The sequence below is a fragment of the Fonsecaea pedrosoi genome, assembly GCF_000835455.1.
Source record: "Fonsecaea pedrosoi CBS 271.37 unplaced genomic scaffold supercont1.7, whole genome shotgun sequence".
Taxonomy (NCBI): Eukaryota; Fungi; Ascomycota; class Eurotiomycetes; order Chaetothyriales; family Herpotrichiellaceae; genus Fonsecaea; species Fonsecaea pedrosoi.
In genome coordinates this window covers 2,963,495-2,981,035 of record NW_013550609.1, presented here as the reverse complement: position 1 = coordinate 2,981,035, position 17,541 = coordinate 2,963,495, and the positions used below count along the sequence as shown (strand labels likewise).

Genomic DNA, 17,541 nt, shown 5'->3' with positions numbered 1-17,541 from the left:
ACGCGACTTCTGCTGGTGGAAACAGGAAGAATCCTGGGGTGGCGCGAAGCAGAGCAAAGCGCGATGGCAGCGTGTCGTGCAGGCAGAAGGAGAGTTGTCAAACAGAAGGATTGACAAGAATAAAAAGACATGGAGGGAGGGTGTGGAGAGAAGAATGAACGTCTCTACCATGCCTGCAAACGCGCTGCGATTGCCTCTGATTGGCCACAACACGTCCATGGTTCGGCTTAGATGCCCTGTTGATATCTCCACGTGACTTGGATTTTTTCGTAATCGGATCAACACATCCACCCGAGCCACAGTGTCACGGGGACTGACACTTCACATCTGCTCCCGGGTCCTGTTTCATTCCAGCTGCCCAACCACAACTACTCCTCTTGCAGCAGCTTGTCTACCTCTCTAAACAGACGAAGAACCCATCTGGCTGAGACTCACCACTTCTTTGTCACTCTTTTTCTATTCTGCCGGTAGAAGGAATTCTTTTGTCTTCAGGCTCGGCACCAAAACAAACCCCTCCTCGATCGTCTCGTAATCAAGTCCTTGGCCATCGACTCGAGGCACCGCTCCGACATCAGTCAGCCTTTTGCAAGAGCCTCTTCGAGTGTTCATCATGGACTCGATGAGGTCTCTCAACACCTCACTCCCCTCAACTCGCCCTGCACCCCCCGAACAACTCCTCCAAGCCTTTCGAACCGCTGCGCTCTCCGTCACAAACCTTTACAAGTCGGCAGTCACAGATCAGAATGCCAGCCGCCAAGCTGGGTACCAAGATGCTTTGGAGGATCTACTCAGTTTCCTGGATAAAGAGAATCTCGGTCTACAAGATGGTGAGGGCTGGAGGGTGAGGCAGTGGGCGACGGAAAGATATGAGGGGTCTACCCACCACCACCAGATCGAAAGCGACGACGAGAGAAGCGAAACCGGTCAAAGACAACGAGCCATCTCTCCAGCAGTCGAACAACCCGTCTCGACCTCAATACTACCTCAGTCTGGACCTACAAGGGCAGAGTCGGGTACCCAAACCGAGGAGCCACAAATTTCTCTGTCTCAGGAGCAACCGACGACGACACCCATGTTTTACTTCAGCGGAAATGCGGCCTCGACACCGCATGACGATATGCAAACAGATGAGGACAGTGGCGCGGCGCCAGAGCCCCAGGCCTCTTCATCAACATCAGGTAGTACGAGCCGAGCAACTTTTGTCAACAATCGAGGAAGTCGCACGCCCCACCGAAGCAGCAATCAAAGACACGGAACACGATCATCGACACGAGAGTTTACTTTCACAGCTGGTACGAAGCGCAAATTCCAGATACCCGACTTTTTTGACATTTCCAACATCGGACCGAGGGAAGGATTCGAGAGCAGCAAGAAGGGAAGGATTTCATGACCTTTGGCCGCACACGTCGGTTTGTGTTTTCGGCGCCATGATCATCTTTCAGCTCTAGTGCATGAAACGGTATATTCTTATGAGGACATGACCATCAGCATGGCGAAGTTTTAGTTGCATTAGAGTACATTGATGTTTTGGCTCATTTGAGCGCTCTAGACAGACAGATAGTCTCCGGGGTTGAGATTCGCCCCTAATCCTGAATGACTCCTGAAACCATTTGCTTTGTTACATATGCGGACCAGCTTGTTGGCTGTGAACAATGACAGACGGGCTCGATCAAATAAACATGCGGTAAATCCCCAAGCCCATGAGCGTTGCGGACAATGATATGATGCCCAGCTGGCGCGAGCCGTATTTGTACTTGGATTTGCTCAGTTCGATGACCTTTTGTCGCGCGCGAAGTTGCTGCATCCCCGAGAAGTAGGTGTAGCCACCTAGGGCCACGAATGCCGTAGAGCCTGGAGGGAGGAAGCAGTCAGCTGTCTGCACTTTGTAGTGGTCTGGAGAGAAGTCCATTCGACCGCCGGCATACCGAGAATCCTGCACGAGAGACAATCCTGTTTGTCGAACGCTCTGGGGTCTTCGAATTCGGGAAATTTGTCCTCTTTTTTAAAAACCATTTTTCTTGCTGGAGGGCTTTGGGCTCCCTATTCACATTTTATATGGACAAATGACGTTGATGGTCTCCAGGCTCCTGGTGGTGGTGGTGAAGGTAGGGGTAGCAGATAGGCATCACTGGTGGTCCATCTCATACAAAGGTAGCAAATACGCCAAGAGAAGTTTGCTGACTTTGCCCAAAGCGAGATACTCACGCATACTGTACGAGGCACGGGTATCTGTGTATCAAGTACCTCGTACATATGTACCTTACTCCAACGCAATACCTACCCCATATCATGATCGGAGCACCACCAGCCCCTCGTTGTAAATGTATGTGCATGGGCATAAAATACTCCCCACAAGTTGAATTACCCTCACAGAGGCCGCCGCGTGGCTGCGTGTTCAGGTGCAGAGCCCGCTACTGTACCGAATACTTACAGTACCAATCTCAATGGTGTGCTGGTGTACGTGTACCATCATGGTTGGTATGCTGAATTTCTAGATCGAGCACGTGTTATGTGTTTGTCTACGTGAGTTTTAGACAACGCGGAAGACTCACGGCGCATTTTTCCCGAAATTCTGAACACTGCGAATAGCAGTTCATGTTCGAGTTGCTCTCCAAATACAACGGATTTTAGGATTTGAGTATACCACCCAACTCGACACAGCCTAAAATATGGCTCCACCATTGGCAAAGACAGACTGCATCGTCATTGTTGGCGCAGGTGTGTTTGGCCTGAGTACTGCTCTCCACCTGGCAGCGAGAGGCTATACCGACGTCACTGTCTTCGACGCACAGCCCTATGAAAATACAAAATATGACTATATCTCCGGCTGTGATTCTGCCTCTGCCGACATGAACAAGATTATCCGGTCTGCATATGGCGAACAAACCGAATACCAAGACCTCTCTAGAGAAGCTATCGAGTGCTGGGAGGAGTGGAACCAAGAGATTAGCACGGGCAGATGTGTACCTGATGGAATGACTAGAGCAGATAAGGTCTTCATCAACAACGGCCATCTCTCGTTGACTGACCGAGATGAACTTCCGGAATTTGAGAAGGCGACCATCAGAAATATGGAGCGAGCGGGTTCCAGCGATACCCAGCTCATCACAACTGACAGCCAGCATGAGGAAATTGCCCGCGAGAGAGGCTTTAGCTACGCAATGGATCCTTTTGAACGCAAATCAAAAGGCAAAAGCTACCTCGGCGTTCTAGACACGACAGGCGGGATCGCAATTGCAGATAGAGCGTGTCGTTTCGCCCTCCACAAGGCAAAAGAGATGGGTGTTCGCTTCGTCCTGCATCCTGACGCCGGTTGTTTTGAGGCATTCTGCCACGACGATCGACAAAGAGTCACGGGGATTAGAATGAGAGACGGCCGAAAACACCTTGCATCGAAGGTCATTATGGCGTGCGGCGGGTGGACACCATCGCTGATCCCAGAGCTCGACGGTATCTGCGAAACGACAGCTGGGTCAGTGGTGATGTTGAAAATCCCACCAAAATCACCTCTCTTCGAACGGTTCGATCCAGAGAGGTTCCCGTCTTGGTCATATAGAATGCGCGATGGGGCCATTGGTGGTCTCTATGGCTTTCCCCGAGATGAAAGAGGGTACATGAAGATTGGGTACAGAGGAACCAAATATACCAATCCTACGATGCAATCAGATGGGGAGGAGCGCAGTGTGCCCGTCACAAGATATACAGCCGGCGAGAAGATTACACAACTCCCCAAGCAAGCGTTGACAGTCGTCAAGTCTTTCATCAGAGAGTTTCTCCCAGAAATGGTCGAGGAAGGGATCGATGTCCAGTTAACCCGACTCTGTTGGTACACGGACTCTTTCGACAACCACTATCTCATTGACTCCTTGCCTGGCCAAGAGTCGGTGCTGGTCGCGACAGGCGGCAGCGGACATGCCTTCAAGTATCTTCCCAACATTGGTAAGTGGGTAGTCGACATCATCGAGGGAGTTGATATGGATCGCCAGTTGGTCAGAAGTTGGAAATGGAGGACATTGCAAGCAGGTCAACAACCTGTGAATGTTCTCATGGAGGGTAGCAGTGTTTCAAGAGCGCTCAAGAACGTGGAAATGTCTACCGACGATGATTTGAAGTTGTCTGCTTGATCTGACTTTGGCATGACATTCACTCAGAGCATTGCTCTGCTCAACACATTTGCTGCCTCGAATCACAGAACTATTGAAACTGGTGACTCAGTGCCCGGAGAAGCCCGAACCTGCTGAGAAACTTCTCGGAGATGGGCTACATCAAAGGGCGTGTGAGTCCAGCTTATGTCTACAACAATGGGAAACAATATCATGGTTTAGAACTTGGTCGAGTCAGAGCTAGAGGCACGAGACCGCAAAATTGGCTCTGACATGTCCAACGCCGCCGCCACCAAGCCGCTTGTTGTGGCTCTCGGAGATCCAAAATATGTCGGTGATGAATTCCTGGCAGAGTTCAAGCGGGAATTCGATTTCGAGGTAACCTGTCTCCAGAGGTGTATGGAGGCCGAGTCTCTAATTGCCAAAGATCCTTCCAGCAACGAATCGGCAGGAAACCCAGGATCTCCTCCCGAAATTCATAGCGAGCTCTCGTCCGGTCGATGCCTTTATCATTCGTATGGGCACCATCCCGTACGAGCCGTTCGATGAGGGTCTTCTAGGCAGCTTGTTGCCTCAATGCAAGATCATTGCCTCTGCTTCAGCGGGTTTTAATGAGTTTGATGTCGACTGGATGACGCGGAATAATGTCTGGTTCTGCAACACTCGCGACGCCGTCGCTGAAGCGACCGCAGACATGGCCATTTTCTTGATCCTGGCAGTGCTGAGAGATACCACCCGAAGCGAGAAGAGTGCCAGGACGGGCAATTGGAAGCAAGGCCTTGTTCCCAGTCGAGATCCAACAGGGCTGACGCTCGGGATCGTGGGTATGGGGGCGATTGGAAAGGTGGGCGATACTGCTCGATGGATTTTGTGGTGTCAACTCTCACTGACTGAACACACTAGTACACGGCAAAGAAGGCCTCAGTCTTCAACCTGCGAGTCAAGTACTACAACCGCAAGCGACTCCCCCCGGACGTGGAGAGGGAGTACAATGCCGAATACTGCTCATCGCTGCACCACCTCCTCGCCGACTCGGACATCGTCTCCATTTCCTGCCCACTCAACGAGTCGACCACGAACCTCATCTCGCACGCCGAATTCGCCGTCATGAAACCGGGCGCCTTCCTGGTCAACACGGCCCGGGGCGCCATCATCGACGAGGAGGCCCTAATCCAAGCTCTGGAGTCGGGCAAGCTGACGCGCGCCGGCCTCGACGTCTTCTGCAACGAACCCAACGTCAACCCGTATTTTTGGGCGAGTGACAAGGTGGTGGTCCAGCCGCACATGGGGGGACTGACGGACGTGGCGTTTATGAAGTCCGAGAGGGAGTGTTTTGAGAATATTCGGAGTTTTTTCCGGACGGGGAGGCCTGTCGCGCCGGTGAATGAGGTGGTGACCAAGTAGGACAGCAGGTAGTCATGATCTATGTTGTCCTGATGTGTTGTGTCGTTGCAGTTTGGAGTTCTTACCAAGTCAAGCATATTAGTATCCAATGCGGTGACATAGACACATCTTCTCTATGACCGTCGATCTTCAAAGGATGTTTCTCTCTCTTGTTCACCACTAAGAAGATATCCCCATATTGTACCGAATAGTGTGTGATGACAGCCACAAGCATTTCCAGAATTTCTTGTATTTTCTTCGATTTCCCTCCCTCCTCCAACAAACTACCAAATCGAGTTCATCAACGACCATTTCTCATTCACCACTCCCTTTCCCACCGCTTGGCCTCTCATTCATTCATCCAATCCCCGGCCCCCCCTTCTCTTCTCTTTGTATGCAGGCTGTCTCAAGTGACACGTTCGTCGAACCTGGATGTAGACACTAAGCAGCATCGTGCATCGATGTGTTGTCCACTTGTCCATGTGGGGCTTTATAAGGAGCACAACTCGAGCACATAACTCGGCCGCTTGTCGCTTGCCATTCCGCCGAGGAGGAAGGGGAGTAAGAGGGGTTTGTTTGTCCATGACAACTCATCCATCTGTCCCTTTCATCCTCGCATCCTCAAGACCACTGGCCGGATGTAGAACTAGCTGGTCAGGTTGGGCCGCCGCATGGCTGGGGTGTGTACTTGTACATGTACAGGAAGTGAGAGAGTGGGGGAGTCAGGCAGCGAGTACCTCCCTATCTAATACCTACCTGCCAGCTAAACCTACCTAAATACTTGGTTACCTAGTACTTATTTACGCAGTATCTCCGTGCCTACTAACCCACGTACGTATCTACGTTCCCTTATGTATGTATGTAGTAGTGACTGACCCGGTGCGTGCTTGGATGGTTAGGGACATAATCCCATATCCCATATGCAGTATCCAGTATCCGGTACCAAATCACCATCCCACACGATCGAGTGTCGTCGAGTATAGTCGGATATAGACAGTCGGGGATAATCGACCCCGGACAATATTGGAGGGATTTATACAAACTACCTATAATACCTATCTCGAACTCCCTAGGTCCTTCTATTTATCTGACATCTATTTCATTCCATTTCATCTCAGCCATCTCATCTCATCCCATCCTATTGAATCTCTCCGCAGAATCTCACCTCACCTCACCTCACCTCACCACACCTAACAATGTCACCCACCACGACCACGACCCCCCTACCGCCAGAAATGCTCGCAGCGCAACTCACAGCCTTCAACACCGCGCCCGTGGTCCAAACGACCAAAACCCCTTCCCTCTCCGAGTTGGGGCCCTACGACCTCCTCCTCCGCACCGCAGTCGCCAGCCTCTGCCACACCGACCTCATGGTCCAAGCGGGGTTCATGCCCCTGAGAAACGGCCTGCCCATGACGCTGTCGCACGAGGGGACGGGCGTGGTGGTCGCCACCGGCGACGCCGTCCCAGAGGAGGAATTCAAGGTCGGCGACCGGGTCATGTCGGGGATCACGTTCCGGGGGTGCGGGAAGTGTGAGAACTGTCTGGCCCCGCTCGAGAGGGATTGGCGACAGTATTGTTTCGCGGCCGAGGGGGCCACGGGGGTCGTGACGGACGGGGCGTTTGCCGAGTTTCACGTCGTCGATGCGCGGTCGAGCTGTAAAGTGCCTGACGAGGTGGGCTTTCTCACTGCCGCGCCGCTGGCTTGTGCGGGCGTCACGGTCTATCGCGCCTTGAAGGTCAGTGGGGTTGTCGAGCAGCAGCGACAAGAATCACCAGCGGGAGATGGGAAGGGAGAGGAAGGGGGAGGGGGAGGGGCAAGATGGATCGGGATCGTCGGCGCGGGCGGCGGCCTAGGCCATTTCGCCGTCCAGTTCGCCAAAGCGGCGGGCCTGACGGTCGTGGCGGTCGAGGCGCGCGACGAGGCCCTCGCCATCGCGCGGAAGTACGGCGCCGACCACGTCCTGGACGCACGCGCGGGTTCGGAAAAGGTCCTCGCGCAGGTCCGCGCCATCACACCCGACGGCGCGGGCGTCGACGCGACCATCAACGTCAGCGACCACGCCTCGTCCGCCGCGCTGGCCGCGTCCATGACCCGCTCGCACGGCACGGTCGTGCAGGCCGCGCAGCCGCCCGAGGTGACCGTGCGGTTCGAGGACATTGTGCTCCGCGACGTCACTATCAAGGGCACCGCGCACGGCGGCAAGGCCGTCGCGGACGAGATGCTCGCGACGGTGGCGCGCCATGGCGTTGTGGCCGAGACGCAAATATTCAATGGCTTGGGGGAGGTGCCGAGGATGTTTGAGTTGCTTCACAAAGGGGAGGTCAGGGGGAAGGCTGTTTGTGTGGTTGCCGAGGACCTGGTTTAGAGATACGATGGAGAGGGAGATGAAGACGAAGATGAAGATATTGTTGAACATGAGGAGGTGTTTGAGGACTTCATGTAAGAGTTTTGTCTAATGACCTTGTCCTAAGTATAAGGAGCACACAGTGAGCACTACAGTAGCGGGAAGAGAGAGAGAGAGAGAGAGAGAGAGAGAGAGAGAGAGAGAAGGACCAGAAAAGGAGTAGAGATACCGAGACAGAGACAGGGTGAGAAAGGAAAGTGTTCGATAGAGCAGTAGGAGGGAGAGACCAAAAAGAGGTAGACGGAGAGGAACTATTACCCAATATATGGATAGTTATGGCCCTTTGTATTGTGTCGAAGATGATGTGGATTCCGAGGACAGCCTTGCGCGGACACGAATATCTAATCATCTATTCTGGTGGAGGAGGAATAATACCATCATCTCATGATCGACTCGCCATGAGAAAAGCGCGACGGCATCCATTCCATTCCATTGCTTTTCTACATGACCTTTTTTTCGTCTCTCTCTCTTTCTCTTACTAGTACTTCGCTATCTCTAGCTGTATTGTTCCCATCCTTGCGCACTTGTCTAGTTGCCATGCATTGTTACAGCCACCACCACCACCACCACCACCTCACAGCCATCACCTCCCGTGTATAGTTGTAGCACCTCTGCCTAGGTCGGCACCGCAGCCGTAGTCGAGGCCGCCCGGCTCGGATTTCCATGCACCAACTGCCCACACGGTCCGTTCATGACGACCCACCGATTCGCCGTGCGTCTGTTTGTGTTGAAGAACCCGGCCTGCGCACGAGCACACGTGGCGGCACCCCTCCTCGGCACGTTGGCCTTGTACAGCACGCAGTTCCCACCCTCAGCGCTGGTCTGCGTGTCAAAGTAGGCAAAGTCGCAAAAGCCGTCGACGACGTCCTGGCAGATGGTGCAGCACTCGTAGCTCGAGGTCGCGTTGGTGCCCGTGCCGACGTTGGCCCGCACGTTGTCCACCACGTTGTTGATGTAGCTGCCGTCCTGGATGCGAGGGCCTAGGAGGTTGTCGGTCGCGCACGCGAGGTACGTGCTCCGCACGGCCGTGTAGTTGTATTGAGTGTTGGTGACGGTCGACACGGTCGTTTCTGCCGGGACCGTGATGGTCTGCGTCAAGTTCACGGTGGTAGCGGCCGTCACGATCACAGTCTATGGGTAAATCAGTCAGTGTCGCAGGAAATATGCCAGGGGGATGTAAAAAGACGTACAGAGCTCACGGGGACATCAGGAACGCCCACAGTGCTGGTCAAAGCAATGGTCGTCGACTCGGTCACTGTCCGCGGCGGCCGTTGCGTGCTCGTTTTGGTCAACGTCACAAACACCGTCGAAGTCGTTCGCGGAACCAATCGCGTCACAATGGAGATGAGAGAGATATAAGAGGTATCAGGTGTCGGAGTGAGTCCTTGACGGGGTCGGAGAATGTCTGTCTCGGCCTCAGTATCACTTCGCCTGACGGTCCCGTCGTAGTCTTCATCCCCCGAAGACTCTTCCACAGGGACAAAACCACTCGGAGTGGGCACGGTGACGAGACTCTCGGTCATAACCGTAGTGTTTGCGGTCGCCGTGACGTTGATATACGAGGTGGACGTGCGGTTCTGTATGTCATACTCGGTGCTGGTGGAAGTGCTGGTGAAGACGTCGGTTCTGTATCCAGTCAGCCTGAGTATTTGTTAGTAAGAGAGAGCCGACTTACGTTGCCCGATAAGTGCTTGTCACGTTGACGGTCGACAAATAAGTATAAGGAACAACAGTTGTGAATCGAATGGGGCTCGTTGTGGTCACCCTCGAAGTGCTTGTTAGAGTAGTCGTGTCGAGGATTTTGGTGACGTGGATAGTAGACACGCTCGCGGGTTGAGAGGTTGCATAGGCCGTGAAAGTCCGTTCCAAGGTAGATGTGGTGACTTCGGTAGCCCCCTGGCCCAGGGCAATGGGGATCACAGCGGCCAAAACAGCAAAGGACTGTGAGAGGGAGTGCATTTTAGCGTTGTGCCGGACTTTTCTCAGCGGTGAATTGAGTAAAGAACCGAATGAAAGGGAAAGAAGATGTAGTCGCGCAGCATGTCCAATTTATATCCATGGAGCTCGCTGGGAAGGGATGAAGCTCTGACAGGACTTCCCGTGGACATTGACCACAGGGTGGCTTGTGAACCAGGAGGAATCGTCACTGCGGGTGGCATTTGTCCTGAATGGCGGCATGCACGGCGGCTCTGCTCTAACCAGACTGTGGAATGTAGATGGTGGTGTACAGGATCTGTGCCCGGGGCGCGTTTCGCAGTCAATGCCTGTTGCGTCACACCGTGCGCGTCGACAAGTCTCATAGCATTGGGCATAACAACGGAAATAGATGCTATCAAGCGTGTTGTTTAGACCTCTTTTCCATATGATTGAGCTTCCAGCCATAGCCATCTTCCGAGTATTCGGGGATATACTGTCAAGAGCTAGGAGACACACCTAACCACGTTTGTAATCGTGGTAGATGTCGATGCAAGCTGTTGACAGCCAGAGATAGTGACCCTAGCCAAGTCCAAGAGTCCGTTTCATTTTATTTCAGGATGGCCAAAACAGCCCCCTCACATACACTCAAGCAAAGAAATGAGTCATAGCAAAGATCCATCTACGCAGCAAGCCAAGCTCGACAGTGACGTTTTGCCATGGAAGAGGGGATGTTTGCCTCGTCCGTGGAATGCTGGGGGTCACGGAATTTCAGGATTGAGATTTCTGGGGCCAAGCCAGGCCAAGAGAATGCTGAACACAGATCGTCAAAGATCTACTGTAAGCTGTTGAGAAATGTGCGCCGAGTGTTTTGAACATGGCAGTCCACAAGAGAGATTGACTTTGCAAGGAATGTCCGTCTAGATTATGAGAAGAAGATGAAAATGCTGGAGGGGTCAAGTAACAACCTCGAGGTACGGAGTTAGATGTACCGGATCAACATTTCTCCGATACGACATGTGGAGCCAGTCGCCAGGAGTCCAGCCTTGGGCCTCAAGAGGAAAGACAACTTTGCCCAGTATCGCACACTTTTGCTACCTTCAAGCATCTCCTAGCCGAATAATTTGGCGTATGACTCTTTAGACCTTGGTCCTCCCTAAACTCCTTCGATTCAAGACCACCAACCACTACACCTCAACCTTCTCCGGCATCCACGTACTCAGAGCCATCCCCTCAGGCACTTTCCTCCACTGTTTCGTCTCGGGGTCGAGCAAGCTCTGAGCCTCGCGGGCGGCGTCGCGGATAATCTTCACTTTCTCGGGAGATCGCGGCTTGAAGACGGCCTGATAGTCTCGCGGTTGCACGGTGATCCCGCCCACGAGGTCGTCGATCTCGGGCGTGATGTGCACGCCGTTCTTGTCTAGCGGCTTGGAGAGGTCGAAGCCCCAGAGAAGGCGGGAGATGCCGAGGAATAGCGACCGCTCGGCGATATGGATCCCCTGGCAGAGGCGGCGGCCTGCGCCAAAATTGAAGTTGTCCCGTTTGGCAGGGTCGCCATTTGCCGATTGGTACAAGGTGGTGTGGTCGTCCTTGAAGCGGTCGGGGTTGAAGCGACGGGGATCTGGGCTTCTCTTGGGATCCATGTGGATTGACCTACCAGTGGGGAAAGAATGGTTAGTAGCTAGCCTTGGAGACATCGTGTTTCCAAATCAGGGGCCGAGAAGGAGGAAGAGCACACACCAAACATTATTGATAACCGATGCACCCTTTGGAATGGTATAAGGACCATACGTATCATCCCTCATGACCGCGTGAGGCACTCCGAGAATGATTGTCGGCATCCACCTCAAACTCTCCTTGATGCAGCTTCGGATATAGGGGAGCTGGTCGTAGTCGTCCATCGTCGGCAAACGGTGGTCTCCCACAACACGATCGATCTCTTCTTGGGCCTTTTTCTGTACATCGGGCCATATGATCATAGCCTGGATGAAGCCGTATAGAGTCGACGATGTGGTGTCCGAACCCGCTTCGAGGAGCGAGCCGCTCATGTAGCATGCGGCGTCGTCGGAGAACCCTTCCTTCTGCTGGATGCGGAGCACGTCGTTGCAAAAGCATGGCTAAGACGATACACTGTCAGCAACTCACCCTTGAATAGTACTTCGGTCGTTGTCGGACGCGATACGACGTCGGAGAGAATTGTCTGGTGTAGACTTACCAAACCAGTACCATTCTCGAGTCCCCGTTTTGCCCGCATCCAATGGCCCAGATAGAGATCTTTTTCAATCTTGTGCAGTTTCTCCGCATATCTGACGTTCGGCGCCAGAGCTTTTGGGAGTTTCTGTAGGATGGGAAAGAGGTCGACGATCTGCGCACTAGCGCTACCGGCCAGCTCTCCCCAACGCTCAAAGCTCTGGTCATCACAAAGGGAGTTAGCTTTTCCACACGGAGCCCAGCAAACTAAGGAGCAAGTTGAGGCATACGTACCCAGAATAGTTGCTGGAGATGTCGGTCCTTGATATCTGGACAGCGGAAGCCGAAAATCATCTGCGTGGCCAGCGAGTAGCTGAAGCGGCGAATATGGTTCAGGAACTCTTCGGGGGTGTCCAGCAGGCCGTCCATCAGCACCTTGTTCTCCAGGTCTTGGTAAGGCACGTAGGTGACGGCGGCCTTGATGTTGAGGATGTTGTGGACAATCCGATGAATCATGCGCCACGTATCGCCATATCTCTGCAGATTGAATCAAAATCCCGTTCACGTTGATTTCTCGGATAGTGCCATGCTTACCATGACGACGAGCCGCAGATTCCCGCTGGCAATCTTCTGACCGATAAACATGTCAGGTCGATCCGAGTAGATGCCACTCCGCTTGTCCAGCAAGTCCTTCACCGCCTGGTCGGAAGACAGCACGATCATCGTCTTTGTCCCGAGGATGAGGGAGTAGATGGGTCTGTCGACAGAGAAGTCGTCGTTAGAAGACGAGAGGACAACTAGGAAGATAAACTGGAGCCAACACCAAATTCCCCGTTCTCGCCCATGTTGCCAGCAAAGACCATTCTATGAGACTTGACTCGGCTTGACTCACCCATACTCCTGAGCCCACTTTTGGAATTGAATATGTGGATTTTTGGTCGGCATCTACGATCGTTTTGATCAGCGCAAAGAAGTGAATCGAAAAAGACTGTTGCCACGCACCAAATGCAGATTCCCCAGGATTGGGATGGTCGGTGGTCCAGGAGGCAAGCCTGGAGCCCGCCGACCGACTTTTGAGAGTTTGATGAGCAAGAAAGCCGCGATGGCCAGGAGGGGGAGGACCACCAGGGAAAAAGGGGTGTAGGAGGAGGAGGAGGAGGAGGAGAGCTGAACCATCGTGAAGGCTCTAGTTGCAGGTGCAGGTGGGAAGGTGGTAATAAGGATGGCAGCTGGTAGAGGTCGGGCTTGTGTTGTTCTTTGTTGTCCCTCTCTCTTTTGTGCGTGTGAGTGTGTGTCTCTCTCTTCAAGAACTTGATATCATAGGAGTTTCACATTAATTTTCTACCTTGACTGGTGTGGCTGGGCCGATGAGGTGTTTGGACCCTGATTTTGTGCCCATGTAATACGTACAAGGTACCAACAATTCCTGTGGGAAAAACCAAGGGTCATGCAGGTCTTGCCATGTTGCATTATTCTTCACCCGGGCACCTGGGGCCACTACACCTCCACACTCCCCGGGTTTCCATGTGGCCACGAAACAATGAAAGGGCCCTTGAGTCGGGCCGAATGACATAAAAGTCGTGGACTTGTTCTTCGGGGTCGGGCATCGTTACCCGTCAGGATTTTACCTGTAAGTGAAGTGAATCTTGACTACTGACTAACCACCCACCAACTTCATTATTCCCCATCTACGACAAGCCCTAGCTTGCAGGGCCGAGAAAACGACATGGCATTTGGGTTATGTCTCTGACTCGATCAGACGAGCCCCCAGTTACAGCATGGGCAGGGGTAACGACACAACAAAGACAGATGCTGCTTAACGTGGGCAAGGCCGGTCGACCAGCAGCGACGTCTTCATGAAATGACACTCATGTTTCCACAGACGCTAGCCCCCAGTCCTCTCTTTGAACCTTGTTCGTGGTCGTCCAGTTCAACCAAGCGAAACGAACCAAGTGTCTCTGCACCTCCCAACATTACCGGGAGGAAAAGATACTGATACAACAGTGGGAAGACACTATCAACGATGGCCTTGTCCGAGTGGCCATCTTCCTAGGTGGCTAGGTTGAAGTGTCAATCTGGAATCATCCCAAGACAGACAGACGCATAGATCCGACTTCGACATGACCAAGGTGAGCGTCAAGTTGACCGGACCTGGAAACACCATCACGCCAATGCCTAGAGTCAGCAATGGAGAGGGCATCACATCGCATCGACCGCCACGACTAAGTTGGCAGCAAATACCACCCCGCGGCGTCTGGTGGGCTCCATCCCTCGCCTAGGGAGGCGCCTAGGCATACCGACATTCTTGTATGTCACAGCTAATACCCTCTCTTCTATTTGCGGGGCGGCCCCAGCCGGGGTTGCACCTGTACCTTGGCGGCTCGACTGATCTGCTTGCTGTTCGTTTACAAATACAGGCTGGTTGAGTGGAACCCCATCGTGAGAGGGGCTGTACCAAAGGCAAGAGTGTTTGTATACCGAGTGCTTTCGTTCGGGCTCGGCGTCAATGTGCCGGGTGGGTGCCTCGGGTCGTCGGCAACCTGTGCTCGAGGGAGTACTCGGTACAGCAGGTGGTACTACTGCGGTCAAGGAGAGGGGTCGTTTTGTCGACATTCCACATTGCTAATAACGAGGTCCAATGGAAGAACCTGCCACGGCACCATGAAAGTCTGTCGACAGGAAAGTGCTCCAGTTTTCCAGCTCGAGGTCGAACAGTGTGCCCATATCGTCCTAAGACAGATCAGGACGCATCAGTAAACATCTAAGCAGTCGCCGAGATGACAACCCTAACTAAACCCCTACACATGCGCGCGGACATGAGAGAAGGAATACTTACCATAGTCTGATCATTCAACGGCTGGTCTTCAACAGCCAGATATTGGCCCGGCACAGCCTCGTTCTCCGACAGCTTTTGCGGCAGATAGGTCAAGTCCTGGTCGTAGCCACCACTGACGGTACTGCTTGGGTGTAGCCTGTGTGCTCTTTCCGTGGCTTCGCGGGCGAGCGTGGCGATCTCGCGTGCAAAGCTGATGGAGATTTCAGACGCCGTCGCGAATTTCACCCGTGCAAAGTATCCCGCACCGACCTCCATCAGCGCGAGATCCGACTGGATACCGTATCGGTTGGGGTTTTGCAGGATGTAGATGAAAAGATTGATCAACGCATACATGGGTCCAAAAAAGCTCAATCTAGATGTGTCAGTGAGTGTCGTAGTGAAAAACCGGCGAGATACTCACGGAACAGGCGTGCTTGCATCAAATCGTATGTGTTCGGTCGCCAGGATCGCCTGGCGACACGTCTCGGCCACAATCTGGGTTGATGTCTCGAGCTGGTCCCGCAACGCAGCATCAGGTGTCATACCACAGATACTCCGACTCCAGGGATAGGTCAAAGCGGTGTGAATATCGAGAGTGATGCTCTGGAGAGCGCCACGGAGATACATGACCTGCTGCATCGTCATTCCCGGTGGTAGCTGGCTCGGACTGGGAGAACTGGGCCGACATATGACCGGGTCGATGGTGCGCTTCAACATGTTGAGCTGCTCGTCCAGCTCCGCGACGGATCTCACCAACGCCACGCCGCCCTGCTGAAAGGCCTGAACCGTCGACAGTCGTTTAGAGACCACAGACGAAAGTCGCGCCAGCCGGATCAATGTATTGCAGTACTCGATGTTGACAGAGCTGTCGGGAGGGGCGGATGTCGGTACTTGACAGCTGACGTCGTCGTCGTCGATCAGCTCAGACAAGGTCAGCATCACCGTTTCACTCTGCCACCCTTTGCTCAGGGTTCGACCTACCGAATGGCGTCCGGATTGACACACAATTTGCTTCTCCAAGCAATATATGGCCCAGAACAAACAACTCCTCAGCGAATTTTCATATTCGGTCAGATTCCACGAGGCGACAGCTTGTCGATGCAGTCCTTTGGCGATCCCAAGTCGTACCGCGATACCGCAGAGCACGTATTCAAGACACGGACAGGCGATATTTTGGGTAAAGTAGGCCTGGTGTGCGTTCGTCAGCTCGTGATACATTGCTCTCCGATCGCCGTCCTTACCATCAGCGTCAGAGCTTGCACACCGACAATCGACGTTCGGAAATACAACATTTCGGTCTGCACCGACAGCGCATTTTCAAAATAACCCCACGCCGACTGGTTGGCCTCTTGGAAGGTGCTGGTTTTGGAGAGCTCGATTCGACATCCCGAAGCGTAGACTGCGTTGCGGAGCGCATACCAGGTGGGATCGGTATCTGTCACGGCTCCGTCGAAATGTGCCCTAAGTTGCGCCTCAAACCATGGGCGGTGCACGATGCCGAGAGAAGATTCGAGGGCCTCGTCAAAGAATGCTAGAAAAGTGTCAAACCTGGTGAGACTACAGATCATCTCGGCGACGTTACCTCGAGTATACCTCCAGGCAATCTCTTGTTCTGGCTCGGGCTTTCGTTCCTTGGACAGGTTCTTCTCGATTTTAAGCCGGCGGGTGATGTAGGTCGTAAATGTCCTGGCTGTGTCGTCGAAAATCGAGCTGCCTGTCTTGCTGGCGACCCATTGCATTCCGGGTCTCGAACAAATAGACAAGAATGATCTGGGGCCTATGATGAAACTACTGAGCACCTGCGCAAGAGGTCTGTGAGGAGTTGGGACATACCATGATATTCCCAGTTCGACTTTGGAAAGTCTCTGTCAGCCGATCGAGTACAAAGTTTTCAGAAAACAACCTACCGTCTCACTCGACGAGATACTGCTCCTCTCTCGGATCTGTTCAGGGCTGTTCTCTGCAAGGGTCGCGGGGTCGGCGCTGTCGGAAGGGGTCGGCTGGTACCCTGAACTCCACTCTAGCGTTGAGGTGTTGTCTGCAAAGGCGGGAGGTTTGGGGGGTATCAAGGCTATCGAATTCAAACTTGCCGGAGGGTTGGGCGTCTTGTACGGCTGAGTCAACGGAAAGCATGACGAGCTTTGAGTCTCGACCCCGTCAGTCGTCAGCGAAGAGGACGAGGGTGCAGGGAGCACCGAGATTAAGGGATCTCGGTCACCTCTCCCTGTAAGTTTAGACGAGTCACTGTTTAAAGCAGCTGGGGAAGTCCGCGCCGGGATGTGATTTGTAGTAGAGGTAGGCTGAGCTAGATTAGAGGCGACTCTGGCGACAAAGGGGTAGCAGACGGGCTGACGACCTACAGCATAAGCCTGTTGCTTGAGAAGCGCCTCCAGCTGCTCCAGCCTCTCCACTAGATCTTTGTTGTCCCTGCCTCTGTCCCTGGATCGCCATCGACGAGGTGTTGTCGAGGTACAATGCTGGCCGCGATCGAGACAGTTTGTACAGGGGCCACCACCGTCCCCATTGCCTTGAAGCGGGTTATAAGCATGTGACTCTCAGCCCGTAGCGGAGAAGGGGAGGGACATACACCGAATCTTCTTGGCTCTGCAATAATTACAGGCCACAACACGTTTCGGCCTCACATTGTCATTCCGTTGCGGTCGAGGAGCGGGAGAAGAGAGCGGCAGTGGCTCAGTGGACATGATGGACGCCATCTGGACAGACTGGT

The 17,541-nt window shown here is 53.5% G+C and overlaps 8 protein-coding genes across 8 annotated transcripts; 4 read left to right on the top strand and 4 right to left on the bottom strand.

Annotated features, from left to right (window-relative positions):
• Positions 1–610: 610 nt before the first annotated feature.
• On the top strand, positions 611–1,390 carry Z517_11121 (uncharacterized protein; the record flags this gene model as incomplete). The annotated part of the gene is made up of 1 exon (XM_013424729.1): positions 611–1,390. The coding sequence occupies one exon, from the start codon at positions 611–613 to the stop codon at positions 1,388–1,390; it is 780 nt and encodes a 259-aa protein (XP_013280183.1).
• A 279-nt stretch (positions 1,391–1,669) lies between these two features.
• On the bottom strand, positions 1,670–2,013 carry Z517_11120 (uncharacterized protein; the record flags this gene model as incomplete). The annotated part of the gene is made up of 2 exons (XM_013424728.1): positions 1,670–1,851; positions 1,926–2,013. 2 exons carry the CDS (start codon positions 2,011–2,013, stop codon positions 1,670–1,672), a joined length of 270 nt encoding a protein of 89 aa, XP_013280182.1.
• A 656-nt stretch (positions 2,014–2,669) lies between these two features.
• On the top strand, positions 2,670–4,124 carry Z517_11119 (uncharacterized protein; the record flags this gene model as incomplete). The annotated part of the gene is made up of 1 exon (XM_013424727.1): positions 2,670–4,124. The coding sequence occupies one exon, from the start codon at positions 2,670–2,672 to the stop codon at positions 4,122–4,124; it is 1,455 nt and encodes a 484-aa protein (XP_013280181.1).
• A 131-nt stretch (positions 4,125–4,255) lies between these two features.
• Z517_11118 (uncharacterized protein) lies at positions 4,256–5,507 on the top strand (the record flags this gene model as incomplete). Its single annotated transcript, XM_013424726.1, has 4 exons — positions 4,256–4,276; positions 4,326–4,481; positions 4,531–4,947; positions 5,007–5,507. The coding sequence occupies 4 exons, from the start codon at positions 4,256–4,258 to the stop codon at positions 5,505–5,507; spliced, it is 1,095 nt and encodes a 364-aa protein (XP_013280180.1).
• Positions 5,508–6,682: 1,175 nt separating this feature from the next.
• Z517_11117 (uncharacterized protein) lies at positions 6,683–7,855 on the top strand (the record flags this gene model as incomplete). The annotated part of the gene is made up of 1 exon (XM_013424725.1): positions 6,683–7,855. The coding sequence occupies one exon, from the start codon at positions 6,683–6,685 to the stop codon at positions 7,853–7,855; it is 1,173 nt and encodes a 390-aa protein (XP_013280179.1).
• Positions 7,856–8,509: 654 nt separating this feature from the next.
• Z517_11116 (uncharacterized protein) lies at positions 8,510–9,853 on the bottom strand (the record flags this gene model as incomplete). The annotated part of the gene is made up of 3 exons (XM_013424724.1): positions 8,510–9,025; positions 9,085–9,520; positions 9,570–9,853. The coding sequence occupies 3 exons, from the start codon at positions 9,851–9,853 to the stop codon at positions 8,510–8,512; spliced, it is 1,236 nt and encodes a 411-aa protein (XP_013280178.1).
• Positions 9,854–10,995: 1,142 nt separating this feature from the next.
• On the bottom strand, positions 10,996–13,174 carry Z517_11115 (uncharacterized protein; the record flags this gene model as incomplete). The annotated part of the gene is made up of 7 exons (XM_013424723.1): positions 10,996–11,461; positions 11,549–11,925; positions 12,024–12,218; positions 12,293–12,535; positions 12,593–12,755; positions 12,891–12,943; positions 13,001–13,174. 7 exons carry the CDS (start codon positions 13,172–13,174, stop codon positions 10,996–10,998), a joined length of 1,671 nt encoding a protein of 556 aa, XP_013280177.1.
• A 1,446-nt stretch (positions 13,175–14,620) lies between these two features.
• Z517_11114 (uncharacterized protein) lies at positions 14,621–17,515 on the bottom strand (the record flags this gene model as incomplete). The annotated part of the gene is made up of 9 exons (XM_013424722.1): positions 14,621–14,728; positions 14,835–15,186; positions 15,235–15,734; positions 15,795–16,001; positions 16,055–16,344; positions 16,396–16,590; positions 16,647–16,665; positions 16,721–17,340; positions 17,401–17,515. 9 exons carry the CDS (start codon positions 17,513–17,515, stop codon positions 14,621–14,623), a joined length of 2,406 nt encoding a protein of 801 aa, XP_013280176.1.
• Between the last annotated feature and the right edge of the window lie 26 nt (positions 17,516–17,541).